Below are 16,698 nucleotides of genomic sequence, written 5' to 3'. Positions count from 1 at the left end.
GTTTTGTGAATCATGAATTAGATAGGAATCTTAGATAACTCATTTTGGTGCGATGCAGGATACCTTGGAGAAGAGAAAAATTGATGCTGTTATTTTTGGACCCTTTTGGAATGAGATCATACGCAATTTAAGGGAAGAAGATTATGTCACCAATTTGTGAGTCCTTGAATATCACCTATTCATTACAATTGTTCCATATCTTTTCTATTTATTGATATTGCATGCTTCACACTGTACTGCAATGCTTGATAACAATGATTGTGCTTTATTGTTGTTCATTAATCTGGAGCCACTAGTTTTTATTCATCCTTTGTCAATTCCGTCTTGAACAACCATTCAATAATTTTTTTATTTATCCTGAGAAAGAAGTTTGCAATATACATCTTGGAGTTTGCCTTTTAACTGTCATACTAAACTTTGAATCACCAAGACCAAGTAATTTAAGCTTTGTGGTTAAATTTGATTAACTTTATTTTTGAAAAAAATGCCATTGATTCTAAACGAGAAATCAAGATTTTTTGAAGTTGGTTAATCTTTTATTTGATTTGATATTTTATCAAGGGACGGAGGAACCATGTAGGATTAGGGTGGTTAATAATTCTTAATAATAAATAGTAGATTGTTTTAAGGCCATGCTTTGAGGACACTATATTCTGTTGAATTTATGTTGTCTGTCCATGTTTCTTTTACTGTTTTTCTAAGTCATAGTGGATTTTTCATGTCTCTTTTACAAGCTCTTCAGGTTCTGCTCCTACTCCTAGCAGATTGTTCTGATGATTATCATATCTCTGCTATCTCATTGCAGAGAAATGGAGTTGCTTCTGATGCCTAAAAATTCTGGGAACCTTCCCTTGGTTCAGTGGCCCCTTTTTCTTCTTGCCAGCAAGGTCATCTTGGGGCCTCCAGCCTTATATTTCTTGTCTCATCTCCATTTCTTTTGATGGTTATTTTTTTCTTCCAGTTTCCGGAGATTCTTGAACAACATGATCTTAATTTTTACCTTGTATTTGTTTATGTTTTTTGTAGATTTTTTTGGCTAAAGATATGGTGGAGGGTAGTGATTCACAAGCAGAGCTGTGGGAACGGATTTCAAGAGATGACTATATGAAGTATGCCGTTGAGGAGGGCTACCAAGCCCTTAGATTTATCTTGACAGAAATATTGGAGGGTGAAGGAAGGATGTGGTAAGTTTTGAGATGAGGAAACTATTTGAGCCATTGTACATAGGTATGAATGCTTTGTGATGTATTAATATCTTCTCTACCTCAGGGTTGAAAGGGTTTATGCGGACATTGAAGGCAGTATTGCAAACAGGAGTATTCATGTAGACTTTCAGCTGAAGAAACTTTCACTTGTAATTACACGAGTTACTGGACTGCTTGGAATTCTGGTAGGTCTCATTTCTGCTTTGTGTTACATGTTTAAACTTTGTATAAATTCATGCTTACCTATAGAAACATCTGTTGTGTTGATAATAGATTCATTGAAAAATTACGACATTCTCAAGTGCATTGACATAATCCAAGGAGTGCTAACGTGGACCAAGAATAAGAGGCAAGAAAATTGAAAACTGTCAATAGAGTACGTAAATGGAAAGCATATAAAAGCCAAGTAACAACCTCCATGATATGAATGCAAACTCTCTGTTCAATTTAGATGGGGGGAGAGATTTGAGAAAAAAAAGGTTTCGTTTTCATTTAATGCCCATGGAAGGTTGAGCTGCATGATATTCTGGATCATGTCTGTCTAACATAATCCATGAATTGGGAATGCAGTCACTTGGTTTTATAGTAAAATGAGACATGATAATCTATGGAAAGTTTTAAGTAATTGACATTTTTCTATGATACAAATGCTTTTCTTTTCGCAGCTCCCTTGCTCCCTACCTTCTGCTTCATTCGTGTGCATAGCACACATTATCCCGTCTTGATCAGCTTAAGATAGTCATGTTTGGCGAGTTCTTTGATATTCTAATCAGCAATGTCATTGTCTTATCTGTATAATATTTTCCTGAGACTCTGACCCTTGTAAGCTATCAAATGTTCAAATCTATTAGTTACCTACAGAAAACCCCTTCTTTTGCTATCCGTGTTTAAACCTGACAACTGTCAGGATATCAATATTCCCATGGTTCATTTGTTTCTAATCTGGAGCTTTTCTCATTTGTTCACTTCTTAAATGAATTGGTGATAACGAGATTGTTCTGACCCCACTGGTTCAGCTATAGATGTTCTATATCAGGCTTTTATTTGTGACAAAATATCTGCGGGGATTTCTATATTTTTTACTTTACCCCAGAATTTAAAAACCTTCCCCCCACACGGGGATTTAACAAGGCCCCCGATCCTATGTGATGGTGTTTTCCAGCAACACCTGTTTTCAATAACATCTTTTTTACACATTGAATAAAGTTATCATGATCAGTTGTCCCCAAATTATACTATTCAATATGAAGGATGATTAATAATGCAAGGTTTGGTTTACATTGTCTAATTTTGTTGGCAAGGAGCCTTTCATTCTATATCTATCTCTAAAGCCATAAACTGCTATTGAATGCTTCTGCACTGTATATGAAATTCTTCTACAGAAAGCTGAAAAACCAGACCAGGAAAATGGTGCCATTCAAGCTGTACAAGATCTGTATGATGTGGTGCGGCACGATGTCCTTTCTGTCAACATGAGGTCTGGTAAAATTGCTTGTGTTCACTTACGCATTTGATACATTGACACTTTCCTCTCAAATATGCCTTGTGGGATCATATTCCAGGGAGCACTATGAGACGTGGAATTTGCTGTCAAAAGCAAGGAGTGAAGGTCGTTTGTTTACAAACTTGAAGTGGCCAAGAGATACAGAGCTGGTATGTTAGAGAAGATTTATCTTGTTTCTTCTCTTAGTAATGACAGGGTGTGTTCTATATGAAATTATTTAACTTTGGAGGATATGCAGAAAACGCAAATCAAGAGATTGTATTTGCTTTTAACAATCAAAGATTCCGCTGCAAATGTCCCCAAAAATATTGAAGCCAGAAGGAGGCTACAATTCTTTACAAATTCCCTTTTCATGGATCTGCCTGCACCAAAGCCAGTTCGTGAGATGCTATCCTTCAGGTTGTACTTTTTCGGTGCATTAATTGTAGGCATTAATGCATACTTGATGGATCTAGTTTTCTCATGATGTTTGTATGCATTTGCAGTGTGTTCACTCCATATTATTCTGAGATCGTTCTTTATAGCATGAATGAACTTCAAAAGAAAAATGAGGATGGAATATCAACTTTGTTTTACCTCCAGAAAATATATCCAGGTACTCCGTGTGCTTTGTTGTGATGATTAAACTAACTTTGACACCACACTTTTTTGCTTGAGTTCATATATCCTTGGTTTGTAATTGCTTGCAACCTTTAGTTTATGGTGATTAGAATGTTTGTTCTTTACTTTGAAGGGAAAGGTTGGAGAAATTTACCTGGTTGGTTGGGAGGATTTCATGTGATAGTCTTGATTCCCAATGTGGTCAATTCTATTTGTGTTTTCTTTTTCCTTTCTTGTTTTTTTTCTTGTCCATGTACTCCTTGCATTCTTTATCTCTTACTAAATTACGATCCTGGTTTAGGCATGGTCAATGGACAGAATGCACTCACTGAAGGAGTCTAATGCCTTGTTTGTTTCCAGGAATTCACTTTCCTGGAAACCATTTTCCTCACTTTCCCATGTTTGGCAATACATGGAAAGTGAGTCAAAGGAAATGTAATTCCAGTCAAAGGAAAATGTTAAGTTTAACATAAGGAAAGTGTTTTCCGTTTTTAATTCTCGGAAAACACTTTCCTGGCGTGGGCCAATGCTGCGTTGTCATGTTTTTATGTAACTGTTCATGTTAATTGCACTGTTCATTGAACAGTGCAATTAACATGAACAGTGTATTGTATACACTGTTCATTAAAAAAATAGTGAACAGTGCAGTTTTAGTGCACTGTTCACTTGCCTGCGGGGACTTTTTTTTTTTTTTAGCATTAAAAAAAAATAGTTTAGAGTGAATTTTATACCTTAATATTTTATCCAATTTTATTACATGCTAAAAATATTATTAAAACTATAGTTTTTGTCGGATGTATTTCGTACGTAATGAAATTATAAATGGTTTCATAGAATAGTAAAAAATATTTCACAAGCTTATTTCTTTATAATATGATATGATATATATATAGTTATATTTTATAAAATAAGCTATGTATGAATATAGAATATAATAATAAAAAAAATTCATCATTATACATTTTAGATTTTATTTTTTTTTTATTGTAAGTGATTAAATATTTTATATATATTAGATAAATTTGAAAAAAAAAATTAATTTATTAATAAATTATTTTCCAATTCATTTTCCATAACACAACCAAACACTGGAAAGTGTTTTCCATAACACTACCAAACATCGGAAAATACTTTCCCGGAATTCACTTTCCAGGAATTCACTTTCCCCGGAATTCATTTTCCAAAAGGAATTCACTTTCCTGCAAACAAACGGGGCCTAAGCTTTATGCTTTGTGTAGTTAGCTTTATTTGATGTCAAGTTTTCATCCGCTTTGGTATTGGTGTCTCAGACCTAGACATGTTATTTGGTTTCCCATTTCTTGTAATTCCAATTTGTGATTACTTCTGGGATTTACATTACACTTGGTGGACAGTTTACATCTTCACAAACTAAAAATGTTGGAAAATTTTTTGCTCAGTTTTTAACACTTCACTTTCTGTGGATCCAATATCTGTTAGAGCGGAATACGTGATTCCATACATGACTTGGATGAGGCATGTCATGGATAGTTAATTGCAGGTAACGATACGAGGAATAGAGTTGTTGACGAGGTGGAGTGATGATCCATGATAAATCTTGATTCTCTTCCAGTGAATGATTTTTCACTTAATTATGTTGATTTTTATGCTCTCTTTCAGTGAATGATTTGATTTATATAGATAGTCCGATTAGGGAAAGAAGAAAAAATAAAATAGGTATTGGGATTTAGTTATGAATAGAAGAATTTCTTGGGTTAGTTTTAGTGATGATCATGGAAATTTTTTTATTCCCTTCCAGTTCATAGTCTCTGAATTTAAAAGAATACCATTGATTACATTGTCAATTGTTGATTTTTTGTAAAGTCATTGCCTGCCCTTGATTTTTATTGCATTTTTATCCAAGTACTAATTTGAATTTGAGATAGTATAGAATTGGGAATCCAATAATGAAGACCACCTGACTATTTGATAGTTTACCAACAGAAAGTGCAAAAATGGACTGTAATGTGGGGTATAGAGGGAGTGTTGCAGTTCTTTGAGTTTTTGGTTTATCAGTCTGGTTGGCTAGTTGACTATTTATGGCTGCTTTGAAAAAGTTTGCTTTATGACTTGAAATGTATTTTCTCTCACTTGCTGGCAGCCTCAAAATTGTTTATGTTTTGTCACAGATGAGTGGAAGAACTTTCTTGATCGTATTGGCTGTGATGAGAATGCACCAGACTCAGAGCTTATTAATAATCCTGATGACAAGCTTGAACTTCGGATTTGGGCCTCTTACAGGGGACAAACATTAGCCAGAACTGGCAAGTGATCTTTTCTCCTTTCTCACTAGAGTTTCTTGGTTCCATATTCTATTGGTTCATTTGGGAGAAGTTCTTATAATAAAACAATATAATACGTTTATTTATACAGGATCTGGTCGTGGTCTAAATTTGTATGGGAAATCTGAATTTTGTTATTTGGTTTTATGATGTTTAGTGCATCTTTCCTGCCCTATTCCAAGTGCATTTATTTCAGTGGATATATGATTTCACACACCGCTATTCTATCCTCTCATATATTTGGGAAGTCATGAACCATTTCTTGTATTCTAGTATTGTTGCCTGGTTGCTGTAAGGCACGCATGTCCTTTTTGGGCTTGCCATTCCAGATTGCTTTCTACACTGTGCTTGTAGGTTTTCTTCTCCGGTTCCCCCCCCCCCCCCGAAAGTTGCTTGTCGTTTGAACTGTTTTCTAGGAAACTGTGTATCTGGTGTATATGTGGGACAAATACATTTACTGTGTTTCTAATTCATGTAAATGCATGTTAAGTTAGTGATAATTCTTTCCTATTTTGATCTTTTAATGACACTCACACATCCACTTTGAGTTTTTTTCCTAGCCAAGGGTACTTGTGTGTGCTCGGATGAGATTCCAGTTGGTTCATTAGCCACTCGCGTGCCATGCTCACACTTATACCATGAAACTTGCATCAATCAGTATATATTATGCTTTTCTAGGTTTTATAACCTGCCAATTCAGGATTGAGGGTTTTTTAACATGAGTATTGGATTATAGTTGAGTGAGTTAATTAGGGGACGTAGCTCCTTTCTTATGTTAGCGTTTACTGATTTGCTAGCATTATCTGGACTCTTAGTCTCTTCACTTGAAGAGATAGGTTTCTTGCTTTTCTATTTTATTAGTTGCACAAATGCAATGCATGTCTCATAAATTATTAGGTATTTTGCTAAATCACTGTTTTGATATTTCCAGTCCGTGGGATGATGTACTACAGGAAAGCTCTAATGCTTCAGTCTTATTTGGAAAGAGTGGCGTCTGGAGGTTGGTTCATTTATATCTTTCTTTTTTATAGCCCTGACACAATCAGTGATCTGATCATGCATGTCAATGTTAGATGCGGAAGCTGCAGTTTCTATTAATGATACAAATGATGCTAAGGGCTTTGACTTGTCTCCGGAAGCACGAGCACTGGCTGATTTAAAGTTTACTTATGTTCTTACGTGTCAAATATATGGAAAGCAGAAAGAGGACCGAAAACCTGAGGCTGCTGATATTGCATTGCTGATGCAAAGGTGAATTTTAGCATGTCAAATACATGTTCTTATGCTTGAAGTATGTTCTCTTTAGCCAGATTTATTTTGTGCCCCCTGCGCACTCTCCTTGCCTATCTTTTTTTAAAAGCATGTTAGTTTTTGCTCGCCAAATTTAGAGATTCAAGCATTTCTCTGTAGTAATAGTTTTTCCCACTTGAAAGCTTAGTTATATTATAGATAGCTAATATCAAGCTATTACTTATGTTGTAGAAATGAAGCTCTTCGTGTTGCTTTCATTGATGAGGTTGAATCTTTGAAGGATGGTAAAGTACATAGAGAATACTATTCGAAGCTTGTGAAGGCTGATATCAATGGAAAAGACAAGGTTTACATTTTTTTTGCTGTCCTCTAATGTTGATGATAGCCATTGGCTTTAGTTGAAGTATGTTGAACAAACTATTATTTTTATAATATTGGTGCAAATGCATTTATCTGGGTTGTGTTTTAACCCAGTTTGAATTTGTTGTATTTTTCATCGTGATTTGTTGCATTTTTTTTTTTGAATTTTGGTTGAATCTACAAATAAAGTAAAATCACAGTGTGCTTCGAAAACCTATATTACTCGTATATTGGTTGGTCAGTTTGGTGTAATGTTTATCCTCTAGATAATATGGGTAGAATTGTTTCTGTTCCATGCTAATGCACTAGCAGTTTATTGGATGTGCAGTTTTGGGATGTATTTGCGTGGAGCTAATCCGATTAGGAGTCAAAATAGTTCCATCCTGAATAGATTATAATGGACAATGCAATCTGACAACTTCTATTTAGAGCAAGAGCTGTTCTTCATTCCACTCGTAGCTTATTAATTTGTGAATTTTTTTTCTGTGAAGGAAATATACTCTGTTAAGTTGCCCGGGAATCCAAAACTTGGAGAAGGAAAACCTGAGAATCAAAACCATGCAATTATATTTACTCGTGGAAATGCAATTCAGACAATTGATATGAATCAGGTAAGTCAATAGTTTTTTCCCATTAATGCAATTATCTTGAACAGTCTTGGACTCGCAAAATGTTGAGACAAGTGAAACTAATCTGTTATTTTTTGTTCTCCTGTTTTTCTTTTGAACTTTTATGATCAATAACCTTATTGGAACAACTTATTTCCTCCTTCACAAAATTACAATTACTAGAAACCCAATTTGACAAAGGGCCTTACATTTCCAGTCTCTTTTGCTTTAACCCAAGACTAGACGTTTTAGAAGCATTGCACAAAGTCAAGAAAGCTACCATATTCCGCAACATCTTTTCAAGAGGAACACCTCCCAAATTTTTGGAATTCTTCTTGCTCTCAATCCAATAATCGTTGTGTGGAAAACAAAGAAGGATTTTTTATGCAATATAGGAACAATACAGTTCTCTTGTATGTTTGTAATGTAGCATGTTTACAATTTCATTACTATTTAAGGGAAAGAACATTGATGATGAATTAAATTTTTGAATTAAGTATTGTTTCTTTACGCAGTGTATAATGAAGATAAAACTAGGGTTATCAAGCCTTAAGGTTATAGATCAAACTGTAGAGAAATCTAGAGAAAACTCTCTGATATTTTTATTGAATCTAAATAATAGTCTTGATTTCCATAAAATAAACTAAACATTACTTTTTATATTAGTACTAAAATCCTTTATAGGAAAAAATTCCTAATTAAAAGGTATCTAATTAATAGAATCCATCTAGCATTGAGATTTTTAAATAGTAAAATACTAATTAAATTAAAAGTCCCAAACTAAGTAGGAAACAAATAATTAAAATCCAAAATTAACTAGGAAAATAATTAAAATAAGAAAACAATAACTTCATGCTTCAATATGGCCCTTCTCTCTTGGGATAATTGCTCTACAGTAGTCTCTCCCATTTTAGAAAAACTCGTCCTTGAGTTGAGTTTAGTATTTGGAAAGCACTCATAAAGATCAACAACATTGAAGGTCTTCGATGTGCCTATGCTATTCAAAAGACCAATACACACAAGCATTGTCATTGATTTTCTTCAGCATCTAGGACAGACCATACTTCTTCATCTATAGTTTATTATAGGTTCCTACTCGAAACCTCTCCTTGCATAAGAAAACCATGACTCCTTGAAACAATTTAACTCGTCTATGCTTGTCTGCTGCATGCTTATTTCTAGCACCTGTTTCTTCCAGTTTCCTTCTGACCTTTTGATGCACAACTTGCACTTTTCAATCATTTTCTCTGTTGACTTGCTTTAGGCAGCGAGTAGATCGAGCACATGACTCAGAAGTTTCATGTACACAATTTCTAATGATGTCTTGTTAATAGCACTATGCTCGGAACTGTTGGAAGCAATTTTTCCTGAGTCAATGCAACATCTCACTATTTAGGCTTGCCCCCACAAATGCTATGAATCAGATTGTCCAAAGTTTCGTTTAGACTCTATTTGGCCACCAGTTTATGGATGAGCATTACTACTAAACTTCAAATAGGAATTAAACCACTTCTACAAAGTTAGCAAAAAGTGACCAAGGAACCTGGTATCTCTATTAAACATGATGGATTTTAGAACACCAGCATCTTCCAAAAAAATAGCCCAGCCACAGTGATCACATCTATATGCCTTTTTGGGTTTTCTGAAACACATGTACGCTGCGAAAATGATAATTTTTTTTTTTAAATTGGGAGTTCCAAGATTTTGTTAGACAAATCTAATGTTTTTTTAGAGTTTATATAAAGATTACTTGAAGATTAGATGTTCTTTTCGACTTTGAATAATTGCTTCAAGATTGAGTTGTTGCAAATCACAAGTTGTCTAAATGTTCGACCTCTAACGATAATTCACATGAACTATCATTGAGAAATCTCTTAAACCTTTTTAGATGAGAGGGATTGCTATAGCTTTGAGTGCTAACTCTTTTCTTTTGTGTTTTTCAAGTGTCTTGTAACTTACATAGTTTATGTATTGTGTACTACTTACAAAATAAAAAGTATAACATTTTGTTTATAGGGAAACCTGAAAACCCTATAAATGAAAAAATATTAATTTGTCCCCGGAATAATATCACATATATATGATTTCTCGTTGTGAAAGCTGACTAAAATGATTTTTTAATGCATCAAATAAAATGAAAGTTACTCTACTTGTCATTTCTTCTTTGTTCCCTCACTGAGTTGTTGTTGTTGTTATGGTATGTAGAGTAGGTATTTGTATTTTTCTTCACTGTGTAATGTTGGTTGTAATGTGTCTTTACATGATAACACTAGGATAATTATTTTGAGGAGGCCTTGAAGATGAGAAATCTGCTGGAAGAATTCCATCAAGATCATGGTATTCGTCCTCCAACCATTCTTGGTGTTAGGGAACATGTATTTACAGGAAGGTATGTTTCTGCTGAAACAAGTATTTCTCTCATTTGACTAATCATGTTATTTTCTGCTAAAGGCATTACCTGTCATGATTGCAGTGTCTCTTCTTTAGCCTCATTTATGTCAAATCAGGAAACTAGCTTTGTAACTCTCGGTCAGCGTGTTCTGGCTAATCCTTTAAAGTAAGCTCTTAGTTTTATAGCAAGTAAATTGGTAGCGTACTATCATATTGAATTTTCAGATACAGATGACTAGTATGTAACTCGCAGGGTCCGTATGCATTATGGACATCCAGATGTTTTTGACAGAGTTTTCCACATAACTCGGGGTGGTATTAGCAAGGCCTCTCGTGTTATCAACATCAGTGAAGATATATATTCAGGCATGACTGCTTTACTTGACTATTGATGGACTTGTTTCCAGTTCTTTTTATGTCTTTGCTAGGGACATATGGTACCTTAGATCAAAACCTGATTTGCTTAATCTGTTTCTGAAAGTTTTAATATGAATAGCATTTAGCACCTTATGGATTTTATTATCACCAAAGAGAAGTTCCTTGTTTTATCCAAGTGATCAGAAAGTTTATGGGTTGTTGGAAGTTGGTTCATTTCTCAATAAAAGAAGCATCACGACCTCGTGAATTTGATCTGCCAAAGCCAATCTCTCTTGTTTTTGTTCATTATGTGTGGGCTTTCTCCTTCACCTTAGGCTTTTAGTAATTATTTTAGTTTTCAAGTTAAAAACCTATGAAGGAATTAGAATGTAGTTTCTTTCAAATGCTTTTATTTTTTACATTTAACTCTCTCTCTCTCTCTCTCTCTCTCTCTCTCTCTCTCTGTATTGTGTTTGTGTGTGTGTGTGTACCTGACAGAATTTTGCCTTTTGACATCCCATGCAGGGTTCAATTCAACTCTACGCCAAGGAAATGTCACCCATCATGAGTATATTCAGGTATGGTTTCTCATTTCTTACTTGGAGCTTTTTTAAGGTATGTAATTGTAATCCTTAATTAAAATTTACAGGTTGGCAAAGGACGAGATGTTGGTCTCAATCAGATAGCTGTATTTGAAGGGAAGGTTTCTGGTGGTAATGGTGAGCAAGTTCTTAGTAGGGATGTCTACAGGCTCGGGCAGCTTTTTGATTTCTTTCGAATGATGTCATTCTACTTTACCACTGTGGGATACTACTTTTGTACGATGGTATGTAATTACTAGCTTTGGTTATGAACATGACAATTTATAATTTATTTGCGGTTGAATGAATTGAAGATTCACATCGGTTGGCTTAAGTTACTTAATGCAATCATAAAGAAAATGCAACATGTAAAGAGTTAGACTGCTAATTTTACGCTTTTTCACAAAGGGAGAATGTATATCTTACTCTAAAAGTTTGCTTTTGTTCCAATCCTTTTAGTGTGCACCTTTTGCATGCCTTTCTTCTTACCAGCTGGCCTCTATAATTTGATTCTTTGTGTAGGTTTTGTGTTGCATTTCTAGATAGTATTTAGATAAATGTGTATCTAGTACAACAGAGATTGGAGTTTACATCTTATGCTCCAATTTTACAGGGAAAAAGAGTAGGAGAGGAAAAATGTGGTGTGAAAGCTGCAACATGCTTTTTTACATGCACACCTATCATTTTATTTCTTTTTAACAAGTTTCTTTTGGAAATTATATTGCAGTTGACGGTGCTGACTGTATACATTTTCCTTTATGGGAAGGCATATTTGGTAAGATTGATATCTGTCCATTACTGGACAAAAATTTCCATTCTTGTATACTTGTTCACTTTAAATCCTTTGCACTCCAGATCACGACTTATATGTTCATTTTTATATTTAGTTTGCTGATGTTTTTCTGTTTCAAGTCAATAAATATGATATGAAATTATGTACCAGTTTGAAGCCACCATAAAATGAAAAAAAATGTCTAACATGTATCATAAATACAATCCCATAGGTTTTAAGGCATTCATCTGATGTAAAATGTTTTAAGAAATAATCCATATATGTTTTATTTTTTAGTAGAATAATCTATATATCTGATTTTATAAGACTATATAAATTTAGTTCACAGTTTTGTTTCAACTCAGCACCTGCTGTTTGCACAAATATGGTAGCTCTTGTTCCCAATTTATTTTTCTTGACACTGATGCGATTTTGTTTTAGGCACTATCTGGAGTAGGTGAACAAGTTGAAAATAGAGCACTGATAACGAAGAACAATGCCCTGAGTGCTGCTCTGAACACTCAATTTCTCTTTCAAATTGGTATTTTTACTGCTGTGCCAATGGTTTTGTGTTTCATCTTAGAGCTGGGATTCTTGAGGGTAAATATCATTCTTACTATATGTTTCATAAGCTGTGAATGCTAATTACATGAACTAACTAAGGGTTAAGCAGGATGCAAGAAAGTTTATCTCTTTATATTTTATTTTCATTTACATTTTTTTCACCTATACCATCCTTACATTTTATGCCGTTACATTTTTACTCTATGTTAAATTTGTCTGAGCTTCTTGGTGTCGCATATGCCAAACATCTGCATGTAGTATATTACATCCTAAGCTTGTAAAATTATTTTTATGTAGGTTAGTGTTCCTCCTTCACAAGCATTGTTTAAGCAACTCAACCCAGTAAACTTGGAATTATGAAGAGAAGAGAACTAAGATTTTGCATTTTTTTTGTTGCATTATTTCACTCATCTACAAGCATACGTATTTACATTTGAACTTCTGCTTATGCGATCCTGTCATCTGAGACTACTGTAATTCATTGATTAGCTTACTTGACTCATGTGCTCACGGTTCACAGTTTTAAGTACATGAACTTCTGCATAGCTTCATGTTCTTTGATTTGTTGCTGAGCTGAAAAATTGTTGTGGTGTTAATCTTCTGATTAATGTTGCAGGCTGTTGTCAATTTCATCACAATGCAGCTTCAGCTTGGCTCTGTCTTCTTCACATTTTCATTAGGCACAAAATCACATTATTTTGGTAGGACCATTCTTCATGGCGGTGCAAGGGTATGTTCAATCATTTTCTATGTTGAATATTTATTATTTGTTTTTAGTGCTGTGGAATTTGTTACAATAATATTCTTTTTCCTACTAGTATCAAGCCACTGGTCGTGGATTTGTGGTCCGCCATATTAGATTTTCTGAAAACTACAGGCTTTACTCCCGCAGCCATTTTGTCAAAGGGTATCTCTCTCTCTCTCTCTCTCTGCGCGCGCGCGCGAGCATGCTTGAGCTGCAATAATCATTTGATTGTCCTCTTATCTTCAGACTAGAAGTTGTGCTTTTGCTGGTCGTGTACCTTGCATACGGGTATAATGAAGGCGGTGCATTATCTTACATTCTTCTTACAGTCAGCAGTTGGTTTATGGCTCTATCTTGGCTTTTTGCTCCCTATTTGTTCAATCCATCTGGATTTGAGTGGCAAAAGTAAGCACTGTTTCTTATGTTTATTTATGGGTATTTTTTGGCCACCTTGTTGAGTAACCCTTAATGCTGAACTTTTAGGACAGTGGAGGACTTCAGGGATTGGACAAATTGGCTTTTTTACAGAGGTGGAATTGGGGTTAAGGGACAAGAAAGTTGGGAGGCTTGGTGGGATGAAGAATTGGTATTGCTTTTGTTCTTTGTACATGTCTTTGTTTTTCCCTTTTTCATGTTTTCAATAAATGCATAGGGGAAATTTCACTCCAATTCCCCTAAAGAATCTCCACTCCTATGCATGCATTTAACAGTGACTCTCCTTGGTTCAGTGGTACCATTGGCCATTATCAGATGTTCATTGGCATACCCTATAAATGAAAATAAGGGGCAGCATCAAGTATCCATTTGATTCCAGCTATGTATAATTGTTTCTATAATATTGTCTAGTTGTTAGGCTGTGCAAAGATAGAATACTGGGATGCATAGTAGGGAGAGAAGGGGGGATAAGAGAAGCTTCAGCCCTACAAGATTCTGAGAGGAGAAAACTGGGATATAAACTATATGGAGAATTAGCAAAACTAAGGAAAGCTGCAACAAAAATACCTAAACTTGATTGTAACTTTTGGTTGATATTGCAATGTTCAGATATCCGTGAAATGAATATTTTTAGCAAAAACTAACTGAGCAATAAAGAAACAAGCTCCATTTCTTTAAGATTGCGAACACATTGGTAAAGCTACTCTCGTAATTGATTGGGAACATGCTGGTAAAGCTTCTCATCTAAGACCTGGGTGAGCACTTGGCTAGCTTTTGACTACACCGAGCAGTATTGTTTTATGCTCTAATCAAAGTATCGTGAAAATGCTCTTAGTGCTGTTTCATGTTAATCCAGATTCCAGAATTAATTCCATTTATTTTTTTGTCAAAATAGTAAAGCAATTGTACAGAACACATGGTCCAGTTGATGTTGGGCAATTTGGTCAACTTAGCAAGCTTTTACCAAACTACTTGAAGTGACTTAAATCTTCTTTAACCATGCAAGTCTTGTATGTTTCACTTTTTATTTAGCATGTTCTATTTTTTTGCATTTCACCTTGTTTCATGTTAATGACCTCAAAATATCTTACAGGCACATATTCGGACTTTGAGTGGGAGGATAATGGAGACTCTTTTGAGTCTAAGATTCTTTATCTTCCAGTATGGTGTTGTATACAAGCTTCATATACAAGGAAGTGATACATCATTAACGGTAATACATCTCTTAAAATGTCTCTTTATGCAGGACATGCTTTGGCTTCTGAAAGGCTATTTTGCCTCTTAATGCAGTTTTACCCCTCATATGTTTCGTCCTCCAAATGAAATAAGATTCATTGATCTAACATGCATTGCTTATTCTTGGGAAATCACTTTTTGATGTATCTTAGGTGTATGGCTTCTCATGGATTGTGCTAGCTGTCCTTATAATTCTTTTCAAGGTGAGCAGTATTGCTGCACAGCCACAAATTATGTACTTTTAATTATGAGACTTGCTTGTCATGTTGTTTGTAATTCAATTCATCTTTACCTTTTGATTACAGGTGTTCACTTTCAGTCAGAAGGTCTCTGTCAATTTCCAACTTTTGTTGCGCTTTGTACAAGGTGTCTCCTTCATGTTAGCTTTGGCTGGTATAGTTATTGCAGTTGCGCTTACAGAATTGTCAGTGAGTGACATATTTGCGAGCATCTTAGCATTTATTCCCACTATATGGGGAATTTTATCCGTGAGTTTTCTGAATCACCTTTTTCATTCTTCTTTTAATTCTTATCTTTACTCATCTTCTTTCCTGGAAGCACAAGTAGAAAAATTTCCATATGCTCCAGTGATGAAATTCTGAACTACTCTTGTCGCTGCTTTTGCTGTGCTGTAATCTTGATATATGCGAGCTTAACATCAAGGACAGATTATTTCTTGTGTAAATCTGTGAACATCGAAAACTTTGGAAAGAAAAACATCTTATCAGATACATGTAGGCTATTTAGTCAACTTTTATTTTCTCATGAATTGTCTTTGTGAGAATTATCAGGGGGGTGGGGCACAAAATGAAAAAATAAAATAAAAAAGTGAGAGTGAATAAGCACGGAGTGGTCATGCTAGAACAATGAAACTGCTTGCTGTAAGATGAGTTACGCATGTTGTTCATATCTGGAAAAACAATCCCATGCTATCAAACACAAAAGAATGTAAGGGCTTTTGGGTGCTGCATCAAACATCATAATAGACATCCTGAATTAATTCAATACGGTACGAACTTGAGAGAGAAGGAAGAGGGAGCGGAGAACATGGACAAGTAGTTTGTCTTTAACTGGTTTGTTTGTGAACATTGTTTATTATGTATATCTTTTATGCAATTCTTCCCTGTTTCTCTCATTGTTTAAGATTATAATTTCTCTCTCTCTCTCTCTTTAGATTGCATCTGCTTGGAAACCTGTAATTAAACGGATGGGATTATGGAAATCCATCCGTTCAATTGCCCGCCTATACGATGCTGGGATGGGGATGCTGATCTTCATCCCAATAGCATTCTTTTCTTGGTTTCCATTCGTTTCAACCTTCCAAACCCGGCTCATGTTCAACCAGGCCTTCAGCCGAGGACTGGAAATTTCTCTCATTCTTGCTGGTAACAACCCCAATACTGGGATATGATGAACAGCTAAAGGAGAGTTTTGTTTTTCGAGTAGTATCGGTTTGATCTTACTATATCTCTGTGATAGCAGCAAACCAGTTAGGTTACATTTTAGCTACGTGAATAGCAATGTAGCATTTGTTGTATATTAGATTCCGTGGGGACAACATTGCGCAGTTTGTGGTTAGTTATGTGTATACATATTCAGCTAAAATTTTCAACCGATTGAACACGTAAATTTTGTGCTTTAGTGGCTAATCTGAAAAACCCTATTGATTGTTAATTCCATCTTAGCAGTGGTATATTGCTGTTGATTACCCTTTATTATTATTATTATTATTATTATTATTACATTTAAGTTCAAATTGGCACATTCTTCTACTTAATAAGCACACAAG

General features: G+C 34.9%; 1 protein-coding gene across 3 annotated transcripts in view; it reads left to right on the top strand.

Moving 5' to 3' along the window:
- Positions 1 to 16,583, top strand: part of LOC118049742 (callose synthase 9) — a 37,192-nt gene extending 20,609 nt beyond the window's left edge. For 2 of the 3 annotated variants that reach the window (XM_035059818.2, XM_035059820.2), the window contains 28 exons: positions 59 to 156; positions 806 to 887; positions 1,027 to 1,184; positions 1,270 to 1,390; positions 2,588 to 2,682; positions 2,768 to 2,858; positions 2,948 to 3,108; positions 3,195 to 3,304; positions 5,457 to 5,591; positions 6,541 to 6,609; positions 6,683 to 6,860; positions 7,092 to 7,206; positions 7,712 to 7,831; positions 10,102 to 10,217; positions 10,302 to 10,385; positions 10,473 to 10,585; positions 11,102 to 11,154; positions 11,226 to 11,402; positions 11,885 to 11,932; positions 12,371 to 12,529; positions 13,110 to 13,223; positions 13,312 to 13,400; positions 13,485 to 13,643; positions 13,722 to 13,824; positions 14,767 to 14,886; positions 15,062 to 15,112; positions 15,215 to 15,397; positions 16,084 to 16,583. In XM_035059818.2, the coding sequence (XP_034915709.1) occupies positions 59 to 156; positions 806 to 887; positions 1,027 to 1,184; positions 1,270 to 1,390; positions 2,588 to 2,682; positions 2,768 to 2,858; positions 2,948 to 3,108; positions 3,195 to 3,304; positions 5,457 to 5,591; positions 6,541 to 6,609; positions 6,683 to 6,860; positions 7,092 to 7,206; positions 7,712 to 7,831; positions 10,102 to 10,217; positions 10,302 to 10,385; positions 10,473 to 10,585; positions 11,102 to 11,154; positions 11,226 to 11,402; positions 11,885 to 11,932; positions 12,371 to 12,529; positions 13,110 to 13,223; positions 13,312 to 13,400; positions 13,485 to 13,643; positions 13,722 to 13,824; positions 14,767 to 14,886; positions 15,062 to 15,112; positions 15,215 to 15,397; positions 16,084 to 16,320 (3,339 nt within the window). In that variant the 3' untranslated portion in view covers positions 16,321 to 16,583. Of the gene's footprint in view, positions 1 to 58; positions 157 to 805; positions 888 to 1,026; positions 1,185 to 1,269; positions 1,391 to 2,587; positions 2,683 to 2,767; positions 2,859 to 2,947; positions 3,109 to 3,194; positions 3,305 to 5,456; positions 5,592 to 6,540; positions 6,610 to 6,682; positions 6,861 to 7,091; positions 7,207 to 7,711; positions 7,832 to 10,101; positions 10,218 to 10,301; positions 10,386 to 10,472; positions 10,586 to 11,101; positions 11,155 to 11,225; positions 11,403 to 11,884; positions 11,933 to 12,370; positions 12,530 to 13,109; positions 13,224 to 13,311; positions 13,401 to 13,484; positions 13,644 to 13,721; positions 13,825 to 14,568; positions 14,667 to 14,766; positions 14,887 to 15,061; positions 15,113 to 15,214; positions 15,398 to 16,083 lie in introns of those variants that run through there. The other variant, XM_073411819.1, reaches the window with a different exon arrangement.
- Positions 16,584 to 16,698: the final 115 nt, after the last annotated feature.

Source organism: Populus alba, chromosome 1 (genome assembly GCF_005239225.2).
Source record: "Populus alba chromosome 1, ASM523922v2, whole genome shotgun sequence".
Taxonomy (NCBI): domain Eukaryota; kingdom Viridiplantae; phylum Streptophyta; class Magnoliopsida; order Malpighiales; family Salicaceae; genus Populus; species Populus alba.
Note: the sequence above shows the minus strand (reverse complement) of the source record. Positions and strands in the feature narration are given on the sequence as shown.